The 23,761-nt window shown below is 27.1% G+C and overlaps 1 protein-coding gene across 3 annotated transcripts in view; it reads right to left on the minus strand.

The window, feature by feature from the left end:
* zormin overlaps positions 1 to 23,761 on the minus strand; it is a 513,722-nt gene that overhangs the window by 62,320 nt on the left and 427,641 nt on the right. For all 3 annotated transcript variants that reach the window (XM_075372750.1, XM_075372751.1, XM_075372752.1), the window contains 10 exons: positions 23,366 to 23,557; positions 22,201 to 22,384; positions 18,324 to 18,487; positions 17,830 to 17,907; positions 16,695 to 16,873; positions 14,613 to 14,818; positions 12,089 to 12,391; positions 9,652 to 9,815; positions 4,509 to 4,790; positions 2,629 to 2,809 (listed from right to left, as the gene is read on the minus strand). In XM_075372750.1, the coding sequence (XP_075228865.1) occupies positions 2,629 to 2,809; positions 4,509 to 4,790; positions 9,652 to 9,815; positions 12,089 to 12,391; positions 14,613 to 14,818; positions 16,695 to 16,873; positions 17,830 to 17,907; positions 18,324 to 18,487; positions 22,201 to 22,384; positions 23,366 to 23,557 (1,933 nt within the window). The remainder of the gene's footprint in view (positions 1 to 2,628; positions 2,810 to 4,508; positions 4,791 to 9,651; positions 9,816 to 12,088; positions 12,392 to 14,612; positions 14,819 to 16,694; positions 16,874 to 17,829; positions 17,908 to 18,323; positions 18,488 to 22,200; positions 22,385 to 23,365; positions 23,558 to 23,761) is intronic.

Raw genomic sequence — 23,761 nt, forward strand, 5'->3', positions numbered from 1 at the left:
CACCCAGCAGTTTATAACTTATTACATGTCCAAATTATTGGATTTATTTTATTAAGTTATTAAAATATTCACTTGGTTCAATAATGATAAAGCAATAGTCAGCGAAACATGAAACCTGTCACTGATACTCATACCAAATGTAAGGGTACACAAATTTTTCTGAGCAATGTAGCAGCTTCAAAAAAATTCACTGTCAACTTATCATGTTTATGCAAATAGCATAATTAGGTTAAATGGTGGATGTATACTACCTAGCAGAACATGAAATAAAATCATACATAAATTTAAAAAAATATATATTTGTTTAAAAAATTATTTATTAATAATTTATAAATAAATATTAATCTCTGTTTAGTAAATATTATTTTGAAACCAATAATGAGCTTGCAGATGAGGTTAATGCAACACTTGGGTATCCACCCTTTCAGCAAAGTTCAAAAAGGTTTTGGGTAAACTGATGTAGCAGAAATGCCTGAATGTGACAAGCAATTAGAGTGAAGTATTGTACATATGTCATGTTGTATTGCCGCTGCCCTTCATTACAATAAAGTATAAGAATGTGATCAACTTTATGTAACATCATTCTGTAAGCCACTGTGTTCTACATTATTACTTTCATATATATAATATAAAAAATCAAAATTTATTTTATTTTTTTTTACTTGCTTTTATCATAGGAAAAATACAAATTTATAAAATTTGTAGGTTTAATGTTTATAGTGCTTTTGGCTTGAAGGATTTACTAGTAGTATTTCATTGAAATGAAGTCATGATAAATATAGTCACAATTTAAATGTTTGCATATCTGTCAAATATGCAATAAGATGTGATACAATCAAATATACAAAAATACAAATATGCTTAGAACATATAAATTCAAAACCGATAAAAAGTGGTTAATACAGTATTTTAATGGTTGAGAAGAAAAATATTGACTTAGGCAATTTTTCCTCATGTTACACGTACTACCATTTACCACAAAGTATATTTTCCATTGTATTTTCCTGAAAAACAAATGCGGGTTAAGAGCTTTTACAACTCAAATTTATAGGTCTGATATGCTTAACATTTATATTTTTATGTAAATTTCAAGCTAATGTAATCCATCAAAATTTATTGGACATAGAATACTTAAAAAAGACTGTATACTCTTGGGGTTTCTGACCTGATTTAATTTATAAATTTTGAGAGTTTTAATCATAAACTAGGCTAAGAGAGGTACAAGCGATCAAAACCTTCATTAGTTTTTATAAATAACAACATCCCAATAATATATTGCATGTTATTGTTTATTTTTCTTTACACAACTGTCAATGGAAAAATCTTATAGATAATAATTTAGTTAAGTTAAATAAATTACTGATTAATTCATAAAATGTTTATTCTGAAGACATTAAGTATTCTCTAATTTATTGCACATACACTTTTGGTCTTAATTTTCACACATTTTTATTTACAATTATTTTTTTATTAGTGCCACATTCTTATTTATCATCCACTATTTTATAAAGAGTATTTACTTCTTTTTTTTTTAATAAACAGTATTTATTGCAATTATTTATTTTCTTACCTTATTTATTTTAAATATAAATTTATTCTATAACTACAACTACTGTGTATATGAATTTAACAACACAATTTTATATTCATTATATAATGAACTGGTAAGAATCAGTCAATATCTACTAACACATTTTCTTTAAGTAATGGTAGCTCATCTACATGATGATGATAATAATAATTCCTACTTACTTGATGATAACTTAAATTCAAACCATTATGTTAATTTTGTAACTAACTCTCTAACAAATCCTGTCCATAGACATAAAAGATTTTAAAATAAGATAGAATAGATAAAGAAACATTATCCATCATCAGAGGAATGTTTTATAGGGGAGTATGAAAAAGATACCAGAATGGATATCATAGAAAAAAGTATGCGTTACTTTTATTATTAAAAGTTATTAGATTTTCTGTTTACAATTTTATGTTGGTTCCTATTTTTCAGTGTATTACAATCCCATATATTGTTTTATAAAAAACAAAAAATGTTGTATTTATTAAATGTAGTTTGGATTGTCATTTCAAAAAATTAGTTTAAAATTTTCAATTTTTTTAAAAAGCTTTACATGATCTCAAATATAATTATTCTGAGTGTAATTATTTTTTTAAATTGTTAGGTAAAATCTAAGAGATGTTCAGTAAATGAATAGTGTATTAAAACTATAGTTTCAATGAATATTACACTCAGAAGGAAATAATTAATTCCACAACCAGTCATTAGTTTTAAACAATACTATGTAAAGTTTCAGTACATTTTAATGAAGCTTACAAGTGATTAACGATTATAACAGTTGGTAATACTTAAAATTTATTAAAAAAAATTTTTCATCAGAAAACAAGATACTACATTTTCTATAAACTACAGATATATAAGTAACTAATTTTTTTAATAGTGGTCAACAATAATCTGGGATTCCTCCAGTGACCACTGTTTGCAGAAGAATTTTAATCTACAGACAAAATTTTGACCAATGAAAAATAAGTCAGAAAAAGTTTATATAAAAATTAACATGAAATTGTATTAGATGTTCATTACAATTTTTAAAAAAATTACATTAAACTCACTTTGAACAGTAAGTCGACATTTGCTTGAAGCTTCTCCAGCAGAGTTAATAGCAACAACTTTATATTCACCAGCATCTTCAAGATATGCTTCATGTATAATTAAAGAACAACGATCACCATGGAATAATAACTGGAAATCAGCTGATTCTTTAACAGGCTTATCTTCATGAAACCATATTACCTACAATCATAAAATAAACAACTTACACAAAGATCAAATATTGAATTTATTATCAGTATATACAATAATTCTGTCAAATATCCAACATAATAATTTAGAGGATTTGATTTAATCATGATTTAAATACACATGTATTTCATTTATTGCAACTTAACTGAAAATACTCCATTTTTTTAATGATTTTATGAATACTTTTTCCAAGGATTTTCTTCAAAAATTTTACTTTTAAATTGATATATCACACATTTGTTGCTTTTACACTTACGAATTTACTAGAAATTATTGTAGACAGTCCAATCTTATCTATTACGATTTTCTTTTGTACTGTTTCCTAATTCAAGAATTTTGTTAATTAATAACATTTTACTGCATATGAGATATAAAAAAAAGAGAATTTTTTAAATTCTGTGCACTATGTCTTTTCGATTGAGTACATCTTTTTTTTTCATGACGACAGTACTGTTTATAATGTACATCAAATTTTCAGCCATGTTTGACACGTAGTTCAAATTTAGCAGCCAAATTTGAACTACGTGTCAAATTTAAATAAAATTTGTTAAATTTAAATTAGGGTGTACTTTATTAAAAGTGATGATTTCTTTTGTTTAAAAATGATGGAATGAAGGATTTACATTAAATTTTGGATTGAAAGTAGAATAAAATGCTGTGAAGTGCTGAAACTATTACAGAAGGCGAGGTGAGGATGTTATGTCAACAATAAGGGTTAATGAGTGGTACAAATGGGTTTCAAGAAGGCTGTGAAGACATTGTTGTTTGGACAACATAGGTTGGACATCCTAAAATATCAACAAAATAAAGGACATTGTGATCAATAATTGTTGAATCACTATTATAGAAAATACTGAAGAGATGGGAATCTCTCCACTCGTGTAAAACAATTTTGATTGGTATTTCAGGTATGAAAAGAGTAGCAGAAAATTATGTTCAAATCTGTTGAATTTTTAACAAAAGCATCATTACAAAAATTTTACTAATGACTCAGAATTAATCAAAACTGCCATTACAGATTTACAGTTATGATATTTTAAAAAAAAAGTTCAATCACCCTAATGAAAGCAACCTGAAGAATCAGAACTAAAAAAAGCATGCTGAGTTTGATCGAACGTAAAGGTTTTCCTTACTGTTTTTTTTCCTATTACAATGGTGTTACACATTATGAATTCTTCCCAAAAGGTAGTATGGTCATCAAACAGTATTACTTTGCAGTTTAAATATTATGCTATTTAAATGAGGCAATCTGAAGAAACAATCACAAATGTATACAAACAATTCTTGAATTTTGCCCTATGATAATACTCTAGCTCATATTTCACTATTAATTTGTGATTATTTAGCTAAAATTAACACCATTTTAATGTCACACTTCCATATTCTTCAGATATGTCATCCAGAAACCTTTTCTTATTCACACTGATTAAGAGAACATTAAAAGGACAACAATCTGCAATGATAGATGAAATAAAGAAAAAGTTTGTTATTTTTTGATCACACCTCATATAAATAACTGTTTGTAATTAAACAGCAAAACTTTAAATATTATACCAAACAACTGTTCAAATTTGTTAACAGTACCGTAATATAGCTTATAATCATACATACAGGTTAATGCAGTTAATTCTATATTTTTAATTTAAATTAAAGGAAATCAAGAAATAATATTTTAATAAAAATATCTGACCTCGGGTTCAGGTTGTCCTACTATAACACAATCAAGTCTAACTTTCATTCCTTCAAAAACAGCAGTATCTTTTAACTGAAGCTGTACAGAAGGTTTAATAGGTTCCATATCACTAGCAAGTTCAGAGTCAGATGTTTCTGTTGGCAATCGACCTTTCACAGATACTTGACATGAACCTGTCACTTCACCAGCCATATTAACAGCTCGTACACTGTATGTACCAGCATCTTTTGGAAATGCTTCACTAATAATCAGAACTGCTTTTCCATTCTCATAAAGTATCTGTACAAAAATATATGAATTTGTTTTACTTTTCCTTGAAAAAAAAGTAAGTTTATTAATATAAAATCATAAAAATAAAAATATAAATAATTTTAAGAATCACTAATAGAATGTTAAGATCATAAGAAGAGCACAATTATACTAGCAGATGGGCAATGTTCAATGGAAGTCAGACTATAAAAATACATTTAATTATTGACACTACATAATATTGTTCTTAATGGATTCTAAAATTATCAGGCCTGATTACCATATCTGTGGCAAATTAAAAAATAAACTCTTACTACAAATAAATGTTGAAATGATCTGAAAATAATAACACTTTCTTTTATGTTCTACTATTGTGACATTTGTTAACGAGATCAATTCAAGTTTTTTTTTCAGATATGTATCTCTTTATTTACAAAAACAACTTTCTTTAAATGCTTTAATTCCAAGCAGTAAAGAAAAATTACTTTTTCCACATTAAATACCAAGATTTAAGAAAACAACTAATATATTTTATAAACAGAAGAAAGTGGATTATCATGTACACAATACATAAAAATAAAGTATAAAACTTAGATCTTTTCTTTTAAAGGACCAACACATTTTTCATTAAATGAAAAAAATATATATTTATACAATAACCTTCTTTTACCAATCTACTTTTATGAGTATATATAATCAAGTTTATATACCTGTACATTAATCAAAAGATGATCAATATAAGAAACTGAAAAAGAATTCCATAAATTACAAGATCTGTTCAGAAAATAACCAAATTTTATTTTTTTTAATCTTTATTATTAATTTTACACATTTTTGGTTCTTGTTCCCTTCAAAGTACTTCCCTCCCCTACTCACACAGTTTTTCCAGTGATGTTTCCACTTTGTGAAGCAGTCCTGGATACCTTCAATTGAAATGACCTTTAAGGTCTGATGAATTTGTTTTTATGTCATCAACAATCTCAAATTGGGTCCTTTTATCACTGAATTTAATTTTGGAAATAAGAAAAAATCGCATCGAGCCAGGTTTGGTGAGTAGGTAGGCAGAGGGAGGACAGTAATCTGATTTTTCGCACAAAATTGACGAACTTACAAAGCTGAGTGTGCGAGCTTATTGTCGTAGTGTAGGAACCATTAGTTGTCTTGCCACAACTCTGGTCTCTTTATGCACAACTTTTCAAGTAATCGTTGTAAAACACCTTAATAGAACGCGGGGTTCACTGTTTCCCTTGAGGCAAGAATTTAAAATGCACAATTCCATTAAAACCGAAAAAACAAAAAGCATTACTCTGACAGTGGCTCGAGACTGACGTGCATTCTTGCGGTATGGAGATCCTTTGCCAGTCCATTATGTTTGAACTTTTATCTCGATATCGTAATTGTAAACTCAGCTTTTGTCTCCCACTATGATCCTTTGCATGGATGTTTCATCGTCATTGGCTTGTTCAAGAAGTTGCCGACAAACGTCCACTCGATGTTCTTTCTGCTGTTTGGTCATCAAACAAGGAACAAACTTAGCTGCAACTCGAAGCATGTTCAATTTTTCAGTCAAAATGTCATGACATGATCCAATCGAGATGCTAACCTCTTCTGCAAGTTCTCTGATAGTCAATCGGCGATTTGGCGGTTGATTTTCTGAACGCAGGTGTTTATCAGTTTAAGTCAAAGGCATTCCTGGTTGAGAGTCATCTTCATTTGACTGATGACAACTTTTAAATTGTGAAAACCATTTGTAACATTGGTCCTTCTTGTAAGGAACATCATCTTTGTAAGCTTGTTTAAAAAGTTGAAACATTTCTGTGAAAGTCTTCCCCAGTTTCATGTAAAATTTTACGTTGTACTGTTGTTCCCAAAAATCACACATTACAAAAATCACTATTAACACTAAACACATTGCACTCAAATAAAAATAACATGAAAACTAAACAATACATCAACACTCCAAGCAAATGTGGTTACACATGAGGTTATGCGGAACACAATGCTGTCAACCGCACGTAAATATCTCCATTGCTGCATACAGTCCTTATATAAGAAGAAAAACTCAATCATTTTTACATTAAGAAATTGACAAGTCAAATTGACAAAAGCCTTGATCCTTTGACCTAATCAATACAAACACTTGTGAAAAACCAGAAAATTGAAATTGCAAACAGTATAAACAGTGAACTTATTGACCTTAACATAACAGCAATGGAAGTAATTTAAAATTCTGTTGTGTAATTAATTAGTTAAGTTTCCAAAGTACAGATTTGTTACAAAAAAAGTCTTACAAGTAAAAACTATTAATTAAAAATACTAATCAGTCGAAATTTACTTTTTAAGTTTAATTTAAAAAATAAATATCAAATATCATAGTTTAACATTTTGAATAAATAAAACTAATTTTTACTATTCATATAATTAATGAACAACAGAAAAAAATAAACGGATATTTTGATGAACATAAATAATAATAATTCTGAAAAGATTCCAAGTAAAGACAGGCTAATGATATTGACTAATGAATTAAATATATTTATGAAGAATAAAACAGATAAAGAAAATTTAATGCAAGAACATTTAATGGTTTAAACAAATTTTTCTATTAATAAAGTAGTACAGTATAATAGTCATATTCAAATGCACAAAGAATATTACTGTCAAATGGTTCTATTTTGATGAGAAATGCCCAGAACAACTGTTAATACGATTAAAAGTTGCCAAAAATTCTCTTTCATGATATAACCTTGAAATCTAGTTGTACTTCAACACTCTTTAATTCCTACACAATCATATATAAAGATTAGGTCATATTTTAAGAACACAATGCTAATATTTTACCAATAACATAAAATATTTTAATAAAAGTAAATTTAATTTATATAAGAATTTTATTTATAAACATATTTACATAGATAGTCTTCTCAGTAAGATATATTAAATTTTTTTTTTCGTAAAAATAAAACTAACTTTATGTAGTTTGTATTAATATTTTCTTAAAATTATTACTAAGAAAAGCTGAGCTGCATAAATGTAAAGCAGTTTATTCCTCTAAAAATAACTATAAAAGGAATGGCAAAAATAATGTAGCTAATGTAGTTTCACACTTAAAATAGTGACAGAATATTTACTTATTAGTGACATTATTTAAAAAAAATAATATCAATACCTGACAGGCACTATTTGTAGATGTACAATTACAACTGATATTTGTTTCACAGTTCTTCAGGTATTTTAGAGTAGGGAGAAGGATTTAAATAAAAAGGAGCAATGTATGTAATTATAAATGTCAGAAATTAATGGGTTTGTTGTTTTAATTCTAGTGTAGCAGATACCAATTGAAGATCCTGTTAACACCACCCTCTATGGATTCATTTCTATTCTTCCTGCCTTATAACAATGCATTTCTGACATATATCTGGTTGTAAGTTGTTGGTCTAACTATAACCAGAATACATTGCATAACACTGCAAGGGAAAAATAATGTTCTAAGAAAGAAAGCAGACTAATATTATAGTCAATAGGTTGTTCACAAGCAGTAACTGGAGATGGCTGGAACTGATTCTTGTTCTGAGTGTTTTCCAATTCTAGGTTACAGTTAGATTTCAGGAATTAAAGTAAAAATCTTGTGTATCAATCAAATAATATTTTAATACTTAATTATATATAAAAGATATAATTTAAAAATAATTAGTACATTTCAATAGCCTTCATTCAGGCAATTGAGTTTATTCCCTTCCATTTTGCAACTCACACATGTTTCTTCTTTACAGAATATAATGAAATGATAAGAGTTCAGAACTAAAAATAAATTTATGTAAAATAAGGCTATGATAATGTTTTATAAAAAGGTAAGGCGACAGACTATGATAGGGATAGTTAATTTAAGACAGAAAATTATAATTAAAAGTAATCAAGATATAATTAAAACTTCAAAACCTCATTTAAACAACTTTCAAGGACTGGTAGAATAAGTCTTTTTAGCAAAGTATTTTCCAAGTGATGTGTTTGACAAAAGACACATACTACTATTCAAAATTATTCTTTCAATGTTCATAAATATCATAAAATATTTTACCGACATAAATATGACAGTATAAATTCTGTATTAGTAAACTAAAACTATTATATTTAATTAGGATTAAATTTATTATGTAATATATCATTTGTTATACAAAATACAGTACAGTATTCAAGAAAAAGTGAGCTATAGTAGGGACACATTTCTTATTAATCAAAAATAATTCTATGAGGCAGGTTACAATATTCAAAGCTTGAAAGAAATCAATACGAGCCAATGGTACTGTATTCAAAACCAATACAAACCAATGGTATTGTATGCAATTGTTATAAACAAAATCATTAAATTTTATAAAATGGAAAACTTGAAATTCTGGATTTTTTACTTTTTGGCTTTCTCAATAAATCACTCTCTCTTTCTTACAAGTAGACCTTTTAAACTTTAGAATTTGAGGACTACAATATTCTAACTTTTTCTGAAAGAGTTAAAATTATTATACAATAAGATATTCAATAATAATAAAAAGTATTAAATGGGTTTTAAATATGCTTTGTTGCTATGAAGTAGTCATATAGATGGAAAACGAATTCATAATATAATTGAATTGGTCTCATAAATGAGGAATGTATAAATAAGGTTTTAGTGAATGTAAGCATGCAAGAGGTTTGTAGTTTGTAAGAACACTACAAAACTTTTATAAAGTATGCATGTTTAAAAGTAAATGTTTACAAATAAATATAAAAATGTTTACTACTAACAGTATTAAAAAGCACACATCTGTACTTGATAACTTTAATAAATGTATATATTAATTTTAATGTATATATAAATTTATATCAGTAACTGATTCTCAAAAAATATTTATAATACCTTCAGATCTCTTGTGTCCTTGACTTGTTTTCCATTAAACAACCAAGTGATCTGTGGAGTTGGTTCACCACTAATTTCACACTCTAATTTAATCTTCTGCCCAGCACGGGCCATGACATTAGATAGAGGAACAACAAATTTAGGACCCTCAAGAGGTTCTTTTGCTAGAAAAAAAAAAAATTAAAACTGTTTGTATAATTAAAACTGTGTTATAATTTAATATGGTATATAAACCAACAAATCATAAATACTGAGTTGCCCATGATAAAGCGAACCAGACATGAGAGAGAAGAAACTGAAAAGTTTTAGTGTATTCAATGTAGCAACAATCAATAACATTTTGACTGTCACGCAATGACTGTTGCACACTGACCTTGAACAATGAGAGGGGAAAAATAGGAAGAGGGAACACAGTTAAGAAAAAGCTAATCACCACTGCACACACACGAATATATTACTGATGAAGGATGCCTAAATATTCATCGCTAAGGAATATTATGCACAGGGCAGATCGATCAAAGCAGTGCAAGTTCAACAGTGATCCACCCGCCAAGTCATCCATACACAAGCTCATAAAGAAGTTTGAGCAAACTGAATCTGTGCTTGATAAAAAGCATCTATACCTACCTATGAAAAGAATCAAGGTGCAGAAGGAAAATATATTTACCAGCAAACATCCTAAAGGACCTAAACCTGAAGCCATACAAGATCATGGCTTTACAAGAGTTAAAGCCTTACAGACCATGGATAAACGTATATGTTATTGCACATGACTACTGCAGGAAACCAGAAATGGTTTACTTGATCCAAAACAAAAGAATTACAGACAATAATAAATAAATAATGAATTATATAAAAATAAGCCTTTTATAAGAAAATTTATAGTTTTTTTTTTGGTTGTAATAAATATTATACTGAACAACATAGTACCAATAAGTATGAATTTATAAATACATATAAATATCGTTAGTAAATAAAAGACCAAGATATGTCTAATTTTAATAAATCTAAATGAAAGAAAAAACTATTTTCTTGCAAAAGAATCTTTTTACAATAGCTTTCACAGATACCACATTAAAAGTTGAAGTTAATCAATAAGTTTTCTTTAATACAAAAAAAAAGACTAAACCAATATAAAAAAGTGATATCATGTAGTAATTATAAAAAAAATGTAATTATTCAGTACTTCCTTGCACTGGTCTTCTATTACTTTCCTTAACCCCTCAACCTCTTAAAAGCCATAAACTATTTTTCAGCCATTATTCTCCTAATATCAAAATACTTTCCAATTTTCATATCACCAGGATATTCTACAATATTTTTAATTTACTACATGGTCAGAGAATCAAGGGATAGACATGGACAGAAGAAGGGAAGACCTTTCTCCTCTGAAAGTAGCATTTGTAATGCTAAATTCAATGGAAAAGAATAATTTAGCCAGAGGTATTCAAATTTTCATGTAAGAACATCTTAGGTGAAAGTAAATTTTTCTTTAATGATTTATTTACAAAAAGTATTGTAAATATATTTCTTTGTATAAAGTGATTTTAATGCTGTAGAAAGTGTTATTGCAAATGAAGCCTGATTTATAAAGTTACTTAACCTGTTTAATACCGTTTAAATTTAATGTTAAATATCTCACCAATAACCTGATTTATAAATTTACCTAATTGTTTAATACCACCAATATAATGTCTTGTAGAAAAGACTATAATGCTGTATTAACTTGTTTAAGCCATTTAAAGAATTAGAAGAAATAATAAATAAATAAATAAATTATATAAAAATAAGCCTTTCATAAAAAAAAATTATAGTAATGCTTTTGTTTTAATAAATATCATATTGAACAACACAGTATCAATAAATATTAGTGAATAAATACAAATAAACATAATTAGTAAACAAAAGAAGACCAAGATATGTTTCATTTTAATAAATTTAAATGAAAAAAATTGATAAATTAAAAATCAAAAATACATTTGCACTAATAGATAAATATTATATCACAAAAAGTGATTCCACACTGAGTGATGCAGATGTAAGAAACATCACTAATTAAATATTTTTCAGTTCAAATACTGCCATTATAAATTTATTCATTTATTTATATGTACTATGATAAGTTAAGTTGATTTTAATCAACTAAATTACATATTATGTAAATTGTTATTTTATTTAGTGAAACTATCACTCACACTGGCTAATAAGACATAAAATATTCTCACACATGGTATCTAGTGCCACAAGTTATAAATAGTAAGTTCAGAAAAATAATGAATTATAATTATTCGATAATTTAGCTATCAGTTATTTCAATCAATAATTCTGTTACTTTATAAAATAACAAAAGTATATATTTTAACAGTAATAAATACAAAAAATATAGATTTTTCAGTGCGAGATGTAATACACTAGATTATCAGTTATTAATACTTACGTTTTACAGTTAACTTAGCACTTGATGAGTCAGTACCAATTTTATTTGCTGCACGACAAGAATATTCAGCCTGATCGGCCAAAGTTGCTTGTTCAATTTGAAGTACTGCATCACCATTGTTATATGTAATAGAATAGTCTGGATTATTATCAATACATATGTCATCTTTAAACCACTGTACAGTTGGTAAGGGATTGCCTTCTACTTTACAAGTTAATGTACAAGGTGCTCCTTCACATGTTGTTAAAGGTATTAATGGCTGGGTAAAATTAGGACCCATGAATTGTTCTTCTGGCTCACATTCTATAACACAAAAGCATTAATATTAATAATAATTACATGTCTTATCATAGTTCTATCAATGAACTTGAAACTTTTTGAACTCTAAGACTACTTCGAAGTTAAAAAGAGATTAAAGGGGAAAATAACACATTTATTCATAAACATACAGTAATCAACTTTTATTACTTAATTACAATTAATAGCAGGGGACTAAATCATCTGAAACCAATTAATATATTTATGATAAAGTATTAATGATAGAAGAATTCTTTCATCAAAATTACCAACAGGTTACACAGATATCCCTAACAATAGTTTTTCTATAGGTTAGAAGTACACTTTTATAGTGTGCAGAAAACCAATAATCACTGTTAAACTTATTAAAAGCATATCTACCAAACCGCACAACTTTTTTTACTAATTCCATTGTTTATTGCATACAACATCCACTGACGACTGTCATCCACTGAAAAATCCCAACTAAGTGTAATTGAATTATGATAAATTTATATAATGAGATGTATTTTAATTGTATTTACATTTTATTTTAATTAGATTCTACATGATTATGTACTAAAATAATAAATAAAAAGAAAGGAACTGTATAAACTATGACTGTCTGGTCGACTGACTATTGAATAACTGCACTGAGTTACATGTTTGGATACCCCTCCACAATCCTTCATCTAAAATGTTTCTAAAGCATTACTGAACAGGGTAACAACAAATTCAATGAATTTGCTAAATATCAAGATGCAAATATGTATTAATTATATGTTAAACGTATGTTAATGACTAAAATATCCACAGTCACAAATACTGAACAATATGAAAAACAAACTGCAGATGGAAAAAGCAGAACATTGATATTCACTCACTAACTGACAATTATAATCATAAAAAAGGGAAAACCATTTTCCAGAGTAAGGTGGTATCATAACGACTAGCAAAAAAACAAGATCACGGTCATATATAGATAAGCATAGCAAACCAGTAGAATGCAAATAAAAAAAATTAAACTGTAGTAAACAAATATCAAAATGACAAATGTTATATTCAATAACAAAGAACACATTTAAACACTACAAAAAACCCAAGAGAAGAACAATTATGATCATCACTTAGAATTATTATAACTATCATTATATATCTTTTAAAATATCTTTATTGAAATAAATTGTACTTTTGAACACCTTGATCTGGTAAGTGACTTTAGAATGACTGAACTACCAGCAATAAAATCTGACAGGTAAGAAGTATGTTACATCAATACATACTCATAAATAGAAACTGTCAATAGTTAATAAACTGAAAACAATTTTGTAGCAATCTAAATTGCATTCCTTCATTCTGTAGTGATTAAAATAATACATTAGATGAAATGGAGTACTGTAGTGATTAAAATAATACGTTAGATGAAATTGAGTACACTGAATGTGAAATAACAGGTAGTTAATAATAAGATAAATAGAGGCAGCACCCTAATCTTAATGTAGGCAAGTTTTCTTGTGGTTTTTAATAGGTGCCCTAATTAAAGCATTATAGTTGTGTATAGTAGGGAGATGAATTGTCAGGGATGCCAAGATTAAGCTGGGTATAGAGTCTGGAACATAATCAAAGTTCCTGGTTAGCTAAACATCAAAATAGTGCCAACTACAATTCCAAACTATATTTCAACACGTATTTTGTATGTATATATATGCATATACTGGTGAAATGTACAGTTTAATTACAATTAGTAGGTCATAATAATAAATTGCATCCCCTACTACACAAACTCATAATATATAAATATTGTTAAAAAGTACTCTTTCTTTTTCTGTAGTCTTCGGCACCTCCGTAAGGTATTATTTCAAAGAATGAATAAGGATGTTATATAAGAATGTAAATGAAGTGTAATATTGTACAATCTCAGGTCAACCAATCCTGAGATGTGTGGTTAATTGAAAACCAACCACCAAGGAACACCAATATCCTTTTTACTAGGATTTGAACCTTAGAACTCTCGACTCTGAAATCAGGTGATTTGTGATGACAAGTTAACCACCAGACCATGTGACCATGTAACCATGTGACCAGACCAGCCGGTGGGCTGGTCTGGTCACAGTTTGTTAAAATGTGCTAGAAATTAGAAACTACACATAATGTGAGAAACTGCACAGGATACTAGGTTATTTAGTAAATAGGAATTTCTAAAATCTATATGATAATTGAAAAATGTGAAATTAGCAATCAGTGTTACCTTTAACTGATAATCTACAGCTCGTTTCTGAAATGCCAGCTATATTGTGTGCTCTACAAGTAAATATAGCAGAGTCTTCAGCAAATGTTTCTTCAATAGTAACAGAACAGAGACCATCATTAAATCTTGTCTGATAATCAGGATTGTTTTGTATTGAAATTCCATCTTTCAACCATGAAATTTCAGGTACTGGAATTCCAGTAACTCTGTTAGCACAAGAAAAATCACAAAAAAAATGTAGAAACAAATTGGACTTTAATGAACAAAATTATTAATATTCACAAACATATTAATGAAGTGATTACAACCAATCAGTAATTACAGATTAAAAATAATATGAAATTATATTAAGTTCTTATAATATAACATATTTTTTTAGTTTGTTCGCTTACAATTAATCTATCAATGAGATTTAAAATTATTTAATGAGATTCTTTAAAAAATAAAATAAATTAGCTAGATGTGTAGCAGAAAGATAGTTGTAAACCTTTTTTTGTAACCGCTCTAACTTGTGTACTAGAGATTTTAGATCTTACTGTGTGGGAATGCTCAAAAATCTTTTTTAATAGTAAATACTGTTGAACTGAGTGGAGACAATACATATAATAAATTAGTTTCCCAATTCAAAGAAAGAATACATTAATTTGTTGATTTGCATTATCAGTCTTAATCATTCTTATGGTTATGAAACATAATATGTTATGAAACATATAAACTACCTGAAGTAGAAATCATTCTCTTAAGTTACTTTTTCTGAAGTAATGATTCCATTACAAAAACAATACCTGTACATAAATAGAGTGAATGCCTTATATGAAGGCTGGGTATCACCTAGATTTTTGGTGAAATTGGCATGCCGATATGTCACAATATATTCTGTCTGGTGGAAAATATAACTGAACTACTTTACTTCTCATTACCTAATAGGCATAGCATGATATAATTGTTATCCTTGAGAATGGCTATAACATTTTTTGTAACTCTTGTCTCATGTTAGGTTGCCAACAATAGTTTTGATAAGGCATCAAACAAACATATTACAATTCATGCTTCTTTAAGAATTCACTATCTGGTATGCCATGCCAATTTCAAATAATCATTTTATATATATATAAAACTTCACTTTGAAGCAGCCCATGACTAATAAAAAAAGTTTTTTTTTTGGCTGGCAAGTAATGCTAATTTCTTAATTATTTGCTTCTTCTCCAACATTGGTTTTTTTATATTACATTTGTCTTGTTCAACTTAAGGTCAACTTTTCATAAAGCATTATCTATTTCTTTTATCACATCTATCTATTTCTTTTAGATCTTCTTCTAAATTTGCTACAACACTCTCTACAAAATGTGGATATATCAATTTTTATTAATAAACGCCCATATCGTTACTTTTCAGTTTACTACATTTGCAACCAGTTGTAAAACTATTGTAAATATCATTGGAAATAACGAAAGTACTGATAAAATGGCAGTATGCACCATTATCATAAACTGACCGAAAATATGTCCTATTTTACTTTTAATTTTTAAAAAGGTAGTTTGTTTCACTTAATTTTGCATCTTTCATTTATATTTTACTTTTATAATTACACTTCAATCACAAAAATAAATTACAAATAAGTTAACAGGTGATTACCATTTTTAAATTATACACTTTAAACTACCTTGTAAAATTTTGTTTCATCTGATATAATTTAAGATAAAAGTTTGTTTCATATATTTTTAGAAAATACAATTGGAAGTTGAACTTCAACCATTAATCTTAAAGCTATTAAATGTACTTCTTTTTTGTGTTAAATTTTTCTTATTTATACAGTTTTGGTATTCCACTTCCATCTCTAGTTCTTGTGATCCAATGTCTTTTCACCACTCAGTCCTCTTCTAGATAGATCAGTCTAGAGATTAGTCTTCCTCCTCTTCCAAGATCTACTCCTGCTCTCCTCAAACTCAATTTCCATCACTGTTACCAATTGTTATTCTTCATGACATGACCACACTAACTCAACCTCCTTACACTAATTTAATAATATCATAAACAAATATACTTTAAATTGTTATAATAAATAAATATATTAAGTTATACCTGCATTCAAATGTGAATTTATTTCCTTCATCAATTATAGCATTCTCAACAAGGGGAATGACAAAGGATGGTGGAATTGATGTTTGTTCAGCAAGTAACTGAGATTCTTCTTTATATTTAGCTTTCTTTGGTGGTGGACTTGGAGATTTATGATGTGTCTCTTTTGTTTCTTTTAAGAACTGAAAAATTTAGAAGTTAGAAATTAACTTTCTCCTAGGGAAAAAAGCAGTTTACTTTAATGTTCATTTAAAAAAAAAAAACTTAGCAAACTTCAACACATAAATAAAACTGTATTTTTAATTAAATATTTTATTTAACTGAAATATAACTGAAGTCTATTTATAAAATAGTAACTAATTAATAGTTTAATTAGATAAACTACTAGTTTGGCGGTACATAAATAAAATCAATAACAAGAAAATATGACAAAAAAGTGAAGAACGCAAGAAAAATAATAAAAGCATATGATGATAAGTAAAATTTTCATTATAATCTCTAATCTCAGTACAGAGATACTGAGGATATGCTAAATACAATACAGGGATGTTGATTTTATGCAAAAAAAATCAGGTAATGTATAATTAACACATAAAAAAGACAGAAAAATGATGATACATTAAATGAAAAATTATTGTAACTAAAAATAATGAAAACACATAAAAATATAATATAGCCAACCCATTAAAAGTGCATAGTCAATTTTAATTCCACATTGTTTACAATTTCTATTTGATTATAATTATTTTTCTATAAGTTCTAGTTACTTTGAGTTTTTGTTCTTATTTTCAAAAAAATAATCAGTATAATAATCCTTTCTATTCTTACATCATCAAAAAATGTTTTCTACTAAGTGCACTCACAACATTTTGAAAAACCATCTAGTGCCATCTAGTCTCACTTGCAAATCTATAAGACGAATGTAGAAATTGATAATTAAATTTATATCAATAATTGGTATATTAAATTCATATTGATTATTATGCAAAGACGGGTTTTCGCTTATTTCAATACATTTAAAACTTACAATAAGTAGAACAAGAAAATGAAAAAATTACACCACATAGCTGAATCAGTCAAGAATATGCATCATATGCATAAAAATTTACTGAGATGAGTATATAATTATGTAATTTACCTCATGCAACGTTGATCTCTCAATAATTTCAGTAACTGTTGATGTCACATTAACACCTTTATCTGCATGTTCAACTTCCTAGAAAAAAAAACATAAAATAACAATTATAATTATTTTATTAATCTCCACAATTACAGTATAATCTATAAACATCATAACATACTAAATATCCAATAAATTTATTTTATGTACAGTGATACCAAAAGATTATTCGTTTATAACAGATATGAAGAAATGAATGTAATTACACTGCATCAAAAGAAACATTTAAAGATCATAATCTACTTTTACTACTTTTCCTTAGATGCATTCACCTTACATACAAAACATTAAATTGTTTTAGAAAAAGATATTCAAAAAAATGGAATAATGTGACAATAAGTGAATTTCAAAAGAAGGATCTGTTGATTCACAACTACACCAGGTTATGAATCAGATAATTAAGAGTGGCAGGAAATTACAATTAATTATGAAGGATATTTAGAGAAACAAACCATTTTCTCCTGTTGTAGTTGTCGTTGTTCTTGTTGTTGCTGCTGCTGTAACTGTAGATTTTCAGCCAAGGTTTTTAATTCCCTAGTTACTTGGGAAAATGAATCTTTCATTTCTCTATTCTCTGCTTTAACTTGTACTATTTGAGCTGGACCTCCATCAATACCTAAAAATTGGAATTTTTTTCATGTTTATTAATACTATTTGAAAATTACTTGAAAAATGAACAAAATCACATAATGAAAACAATAAATATTTTAAATGCTTAACCAAACCAAATTTTATAAGTACAATGTTTTTAATGACTTGGTTCAAAACCTTTTCAGTCTGCTTTGCAACCATTTTTACTAACTAGTGTAGCTGTTCTCAGCATGGAATCAACTAATGTTTCTGATATTTAGAACGCAATCAAAAAAAGTGCTGGATTTGTATTAAAATAATAACAAATAATACATTAATTTGCTAAACAAAAATACACTAGATTGACAATACATAAATAACATCAATAAAAGAAAATATGGCAAGAGTGGAGAAAAAACTATAAGAACATATGATGATAAGTAAAGTTTTTATACGTTAATTAACCTTAGTAAAGATAGTAGACCTGACTTAGACATTTATTATTTTGGATTGAATATGTTCAATTAATATATTATTTTTATGTGTTTATGTATTTTATAATGTTAAGTGTGTTAAGATGGTCGATTTATGTTTACATTATGGTTGCCAGTTGTTGATTCTGTTTTGCTTTGCAGGGCATTCAATTGTTTTGTGTATCTGTTTGAAGCTGCATTCTGTCTCACTGATATAGAACATTGCGCAGTCAGAGCACTTTATTTTATAAATTCTGGAGGCAGTAGTCATAGTTTGATGATTATGTTCTGTATATATTGATTTGTTTATAGTAAATATTTATAGTTCCTATAGTTATAAAATAAGTATGGCATTCAGACAGATATTGTCTGTATGGTATTTGTAGAAAAAATATATTTTGAACAAATACATTTTTTTTAAAAACTATTCTCTTATAAACTACAACATTCCTTTCATAATTGTAAAATCATCTCAAAAAATACATGTAATTTAAATTTCTTCATATTAATTTTGTAGCTGTAGTATTTTATAGTAGAGAAATTATTTACATATTTTTCAGTTATGTTCCATTTAGAGTATCTAAGCAAACTATAAGTACATAGACATGGATACTTTTCCATGTTTTCCATCATAAACTAACATAACTAAAACTTTCACAACTAAATTTCATCATAAATAACATAACAGCTTTATTCTAAATAACTTCACATATAAAAATATTAGTAACAAAGAGGCAAACTAGATTGATTGCTGGTAGACATCATCATGGGAGTGTAACTTTAGTTCTGATGAATAATCATCAATTTACAAAATTATGCTATGACTGAAGAGACATTATGATTTTGTCTCCTCATGATAACATTATGCTATTGGGAAGGTGACCTAATAGATTTCCAGCAAAATTCCTAAGGGACTAACTAAAAATAATAACAAGACATCTCTTCAGCAAGAACACCATCGTTTAACCTACTAATCTGTTGGACAACTCGGAACAATTATCATCAACAAAGTAAGCAATCTAGATACAGAATTATTTTCTAGATAATGTGAATGTTTCTACATTCATATTGTTTAGATATTAATATGACTTGCTATTTGTAATAACATCTAATATTTAAGCACTACTTAATTAATTATTTAAATTAATTTAGATAGAACTTCAAATATTTTATTTGGCTATTGCTAGAAAATTTCCATTTTTTTATAGATCATCTGAAAATACTTTATTTGTTTTGTTTTAAACATTGCCCAAGTCAAATTATTTACTTTTCCTATATTTACATTTTAATTTTATTTAACTTTTTTAAATTTTGTGTTGAAACTTTTATGGTGATACTTTAGCGAGACGTAAATGACAGCTAAGCTACTCAACTTAATAAATTCTGAATATTTAATAACTGCTCTGATATTTAATATAATTTAAAACCAGAATAATAGAGGATAATTAAGCAAAAATAATTATTATATAATAAGAGGAAATTAGACAACAGATAAGATGTTTTGTTAATTACTATGTTCAGAACATACTTCTGGATGAATATGAAACATGGAACTAAGGAAAAGATAAAAAAAAAAAGTAGAGGCATTTGAAATATAGGCACGGAGAAGGTGGAAAATTAAGTTGTTAGAGTGAAAAATGAAGGAGGAGAGTGAACAAGAACAGAAGATTAGTAGGAATAATTCAGGGTAGGAAAGACAACAAACTGTAATGTTATCATGAGAAGAAAAGGACTGATTAAAACGTGCTATAAGAAAGAAGAAAAAAAGAAATTACAGAAAAGTATAAAAATTACAAGCAATCGAAGAAGAAATGGGAGCTTGCAGAAACTCAAATTTTTAATTAGATATAGGAAAGAATGGAAATGCACATATGCAAGGGACCTGCCTATTGACAATAATGATATAATGATGAGTACATCATAAACAATTTTTCCTTTACTAAAAAAGGAGACAATATAAAATTGTCAGAGTTGCACACTTCGAAAGTAATGATATTAATTATGCTACCAATCCCTAAGATGAAGTGTTTCCTACATTTTGGCAAACATAATATGTTAATTTATTGTAGCATATCCATGTTGACAAGGAAGGCAACAAATCACATCATTCCTCATTTCTTCTAATATTTTATCCCTAGAATGGAATGTTTATTGTTTTTATTGTTCTTAAACACAGATATATCATTTCATTAATAAATTTATGATATTAATACCATTATTGAATTTTTGTCTCATAACTGTCATTAATAGTACTGTCAGACTAAATTAAGATTATATTAAAATAAAAAAATCTGATGTGGACATTACATGACTTCCTTGTACGCTTATTAAATTATTCATACATATACACATTTTTTTAAAACGGGACGTGCATAAAATTTTATTTCACTAATAACTTCTGATTTTTTCATTGTTTTTTATTGTTATTATTGAATTATTATTTATTGTAAAAATATTTTAATAATTTTTAAAAAAATATTTAAATTTATTATTAATAAATTAAGTTATTAATAAATCAATATATTTAAATTAAAAATAAAAGTTAAGAAAGAAAAAACGAAATGAAGTTGGATTCGAACCAATGTGGCTTCCCCCTGTAAGATTCAAATATTTCATAATTAAAATTTTATTTGGTTGTAACTCTGTAATCAATGAAAATAGGTACCACTTAAAATATATTGTTGAAAAACTCTCAATGAAGACTTATTACTGCAGTTAAGAAAAAGTCCAAAATTCAATTTTTTTGGATTTTGGACTTTTTTGGACATTTTTGAAGTTGATTGCAATCAAAAAGAGAAGTGCCAACTAGGTGTTACAACAGTCCTAAATCCAAACTTTCAACATCCTATGGCTAATCGTTTTTGAGTTATGTGAGATAAATACGTACAGATGTCATGCTGAAACTAGTCAAAATTGATGTTTCTGTTGAAATCTGAAAACCGAAATTTTTCGCAATTACAATACCTCCTTTATTTCATACAAGGGAGTAAAAAAATACAAAAATAATAATCACATTTTTAATAATTTACAAAATGAAACGGCAATAAATTAACATTTTATTGGTTTATCTTCTTAAAAAAAAAATTAATTACACTTTTGTGGCTTCAATCATTTTTTACTGATTAACTACATTTTTTATTCATAAGAAGTTCTATATCATTTTTTTTTTATTCAGTACCATTAAATAACAAAATATACTATTTATTCATCTAAAAACAAAGAATCAATTTTAATTAAAAGTGTAGATGTTAAAGTAAAAATGATCTATTATTTAGAAAATACATACCAAACAATTGTTCTGCCAACTGAGTAATTTTTTCAATACGTTCATCCTGCTTCGCTTCACCTGGTTTTAAAAATATTTCCAGTTCATTTAGTAGTTCAGTCGCATCTTGTGGAGTTCTAACAAGTGAAGATTTTCTAGCTATCGTAACAAGTAATCTACTACCTTCTCTGAACCATTCTTCAGCCTTAATAAAAAAAAAAACATAATAAATAAAAGTAACTTTTTTTACAAACCTTAACAAACATAAACAAGATTATCAATGGATAATCATAATCATTGGATAATTTGGATAATTAATGGATAATTAATAATTTGGATAATCAATGGATAATTTGATAATCATTGTTATTGTAGCATATGATTATATGCTACAATAACATAATTAAATTATGCACTGTTTAATTATTACTAATGTAACAAGTTGAAGATGAATTAAATGGATTAAGAACTTATCTGAGCTAATAATCAACTGTAATCAATTGTAATAATCATAAGTAAACTATGTAGAAGATATATAATACAAGAGTTACAATAGTAAATGTAAAACTTGCTCTACACCAGATGAAGAAGAACAGATTCAAATTGGATCAGTTTTAGATTCTATTTTTTACATAATGGATAGTGTAGATTCAGTAGCTGACAGATTACATAAACTTTCTGTTTTCTGTCATTAGGTCTTAACCACTTAAATAAAGAAAAGTATTTATTTAAAACTAAACAGTAAAAGGCTTGACATTTCTCTCTATTCTTTCCATTTCTTCTTCAATGTTGATCTTCCTTTTGTTTATATAAATGGTAATACTGCTTTATTCCATTTTAATATTGCAACCTTGAACTAGGTATACGTATATTTTAATGAGGAAGATGAGATATATGAAATGTTGAGAGATGAATAAAGGACATACTTTTGCTGAGGCCATACTTGAGACCACTGATCTAAATTGTACCAACTGACCAAACAATGGTGAATACATTTAAAAAACTGGATTCTTTAACTGAATGCAACTGGACTGCAACAAAACATTTCAAAAATATCACATAAAATTTTAATTAAAAAAGTAAAATGTTAAATCACAAAAAAATGTAATTATCTATAAGTTATCAGTATTATAGTCAGAGACATTACTGAAAAATAATAATTTAATGCAAAACTAACAATAATTACCTCTTCAACTAATGTAAAAAATTGTATACTAAGATCAATAAGTCTGCGAGATTCTGATACTTGTTTATGAAATTCGTCCCAGCGATTACGCAGTCTTTTAACTTCACTTTTAATATGTGGGGCCCGACTAGTGTCAACACTTAACATTGCTTCAGCTGCAGTTACAAATGTTTCTATCCTTTGCTCCAACAACTATAATTAACAATGTATAAACTTATTAATATCTATTATATACTATTACACATTTATATAAGCAATCTTCTATTTATATATACAATCATCTATATTTTATCTCAAATAAGAAAAATATTAAAATTAACAATTTTTTATTACAGAAAAACTTTGTTTCGGTTAAACTTGCATCTAAATATTACAGTAGGCAAACCAGGTACATAT

This window comes from Lycorma delicatula, chromosome 8 (assembly GCF_047948215.1).
Source record: "Lycorma delicatula isolate Av1 chromosome 8, ASM4794821v1, whole genome shotgun sequence".
In the NCBI taxonomy this organism is placed as follows: domain Eukaryota; kingdom Metazoa; phylum Arthropoda; class Insecta; order Hemiptera; family Fulgoridae; genus Lycorma; species Lycorma delicatula.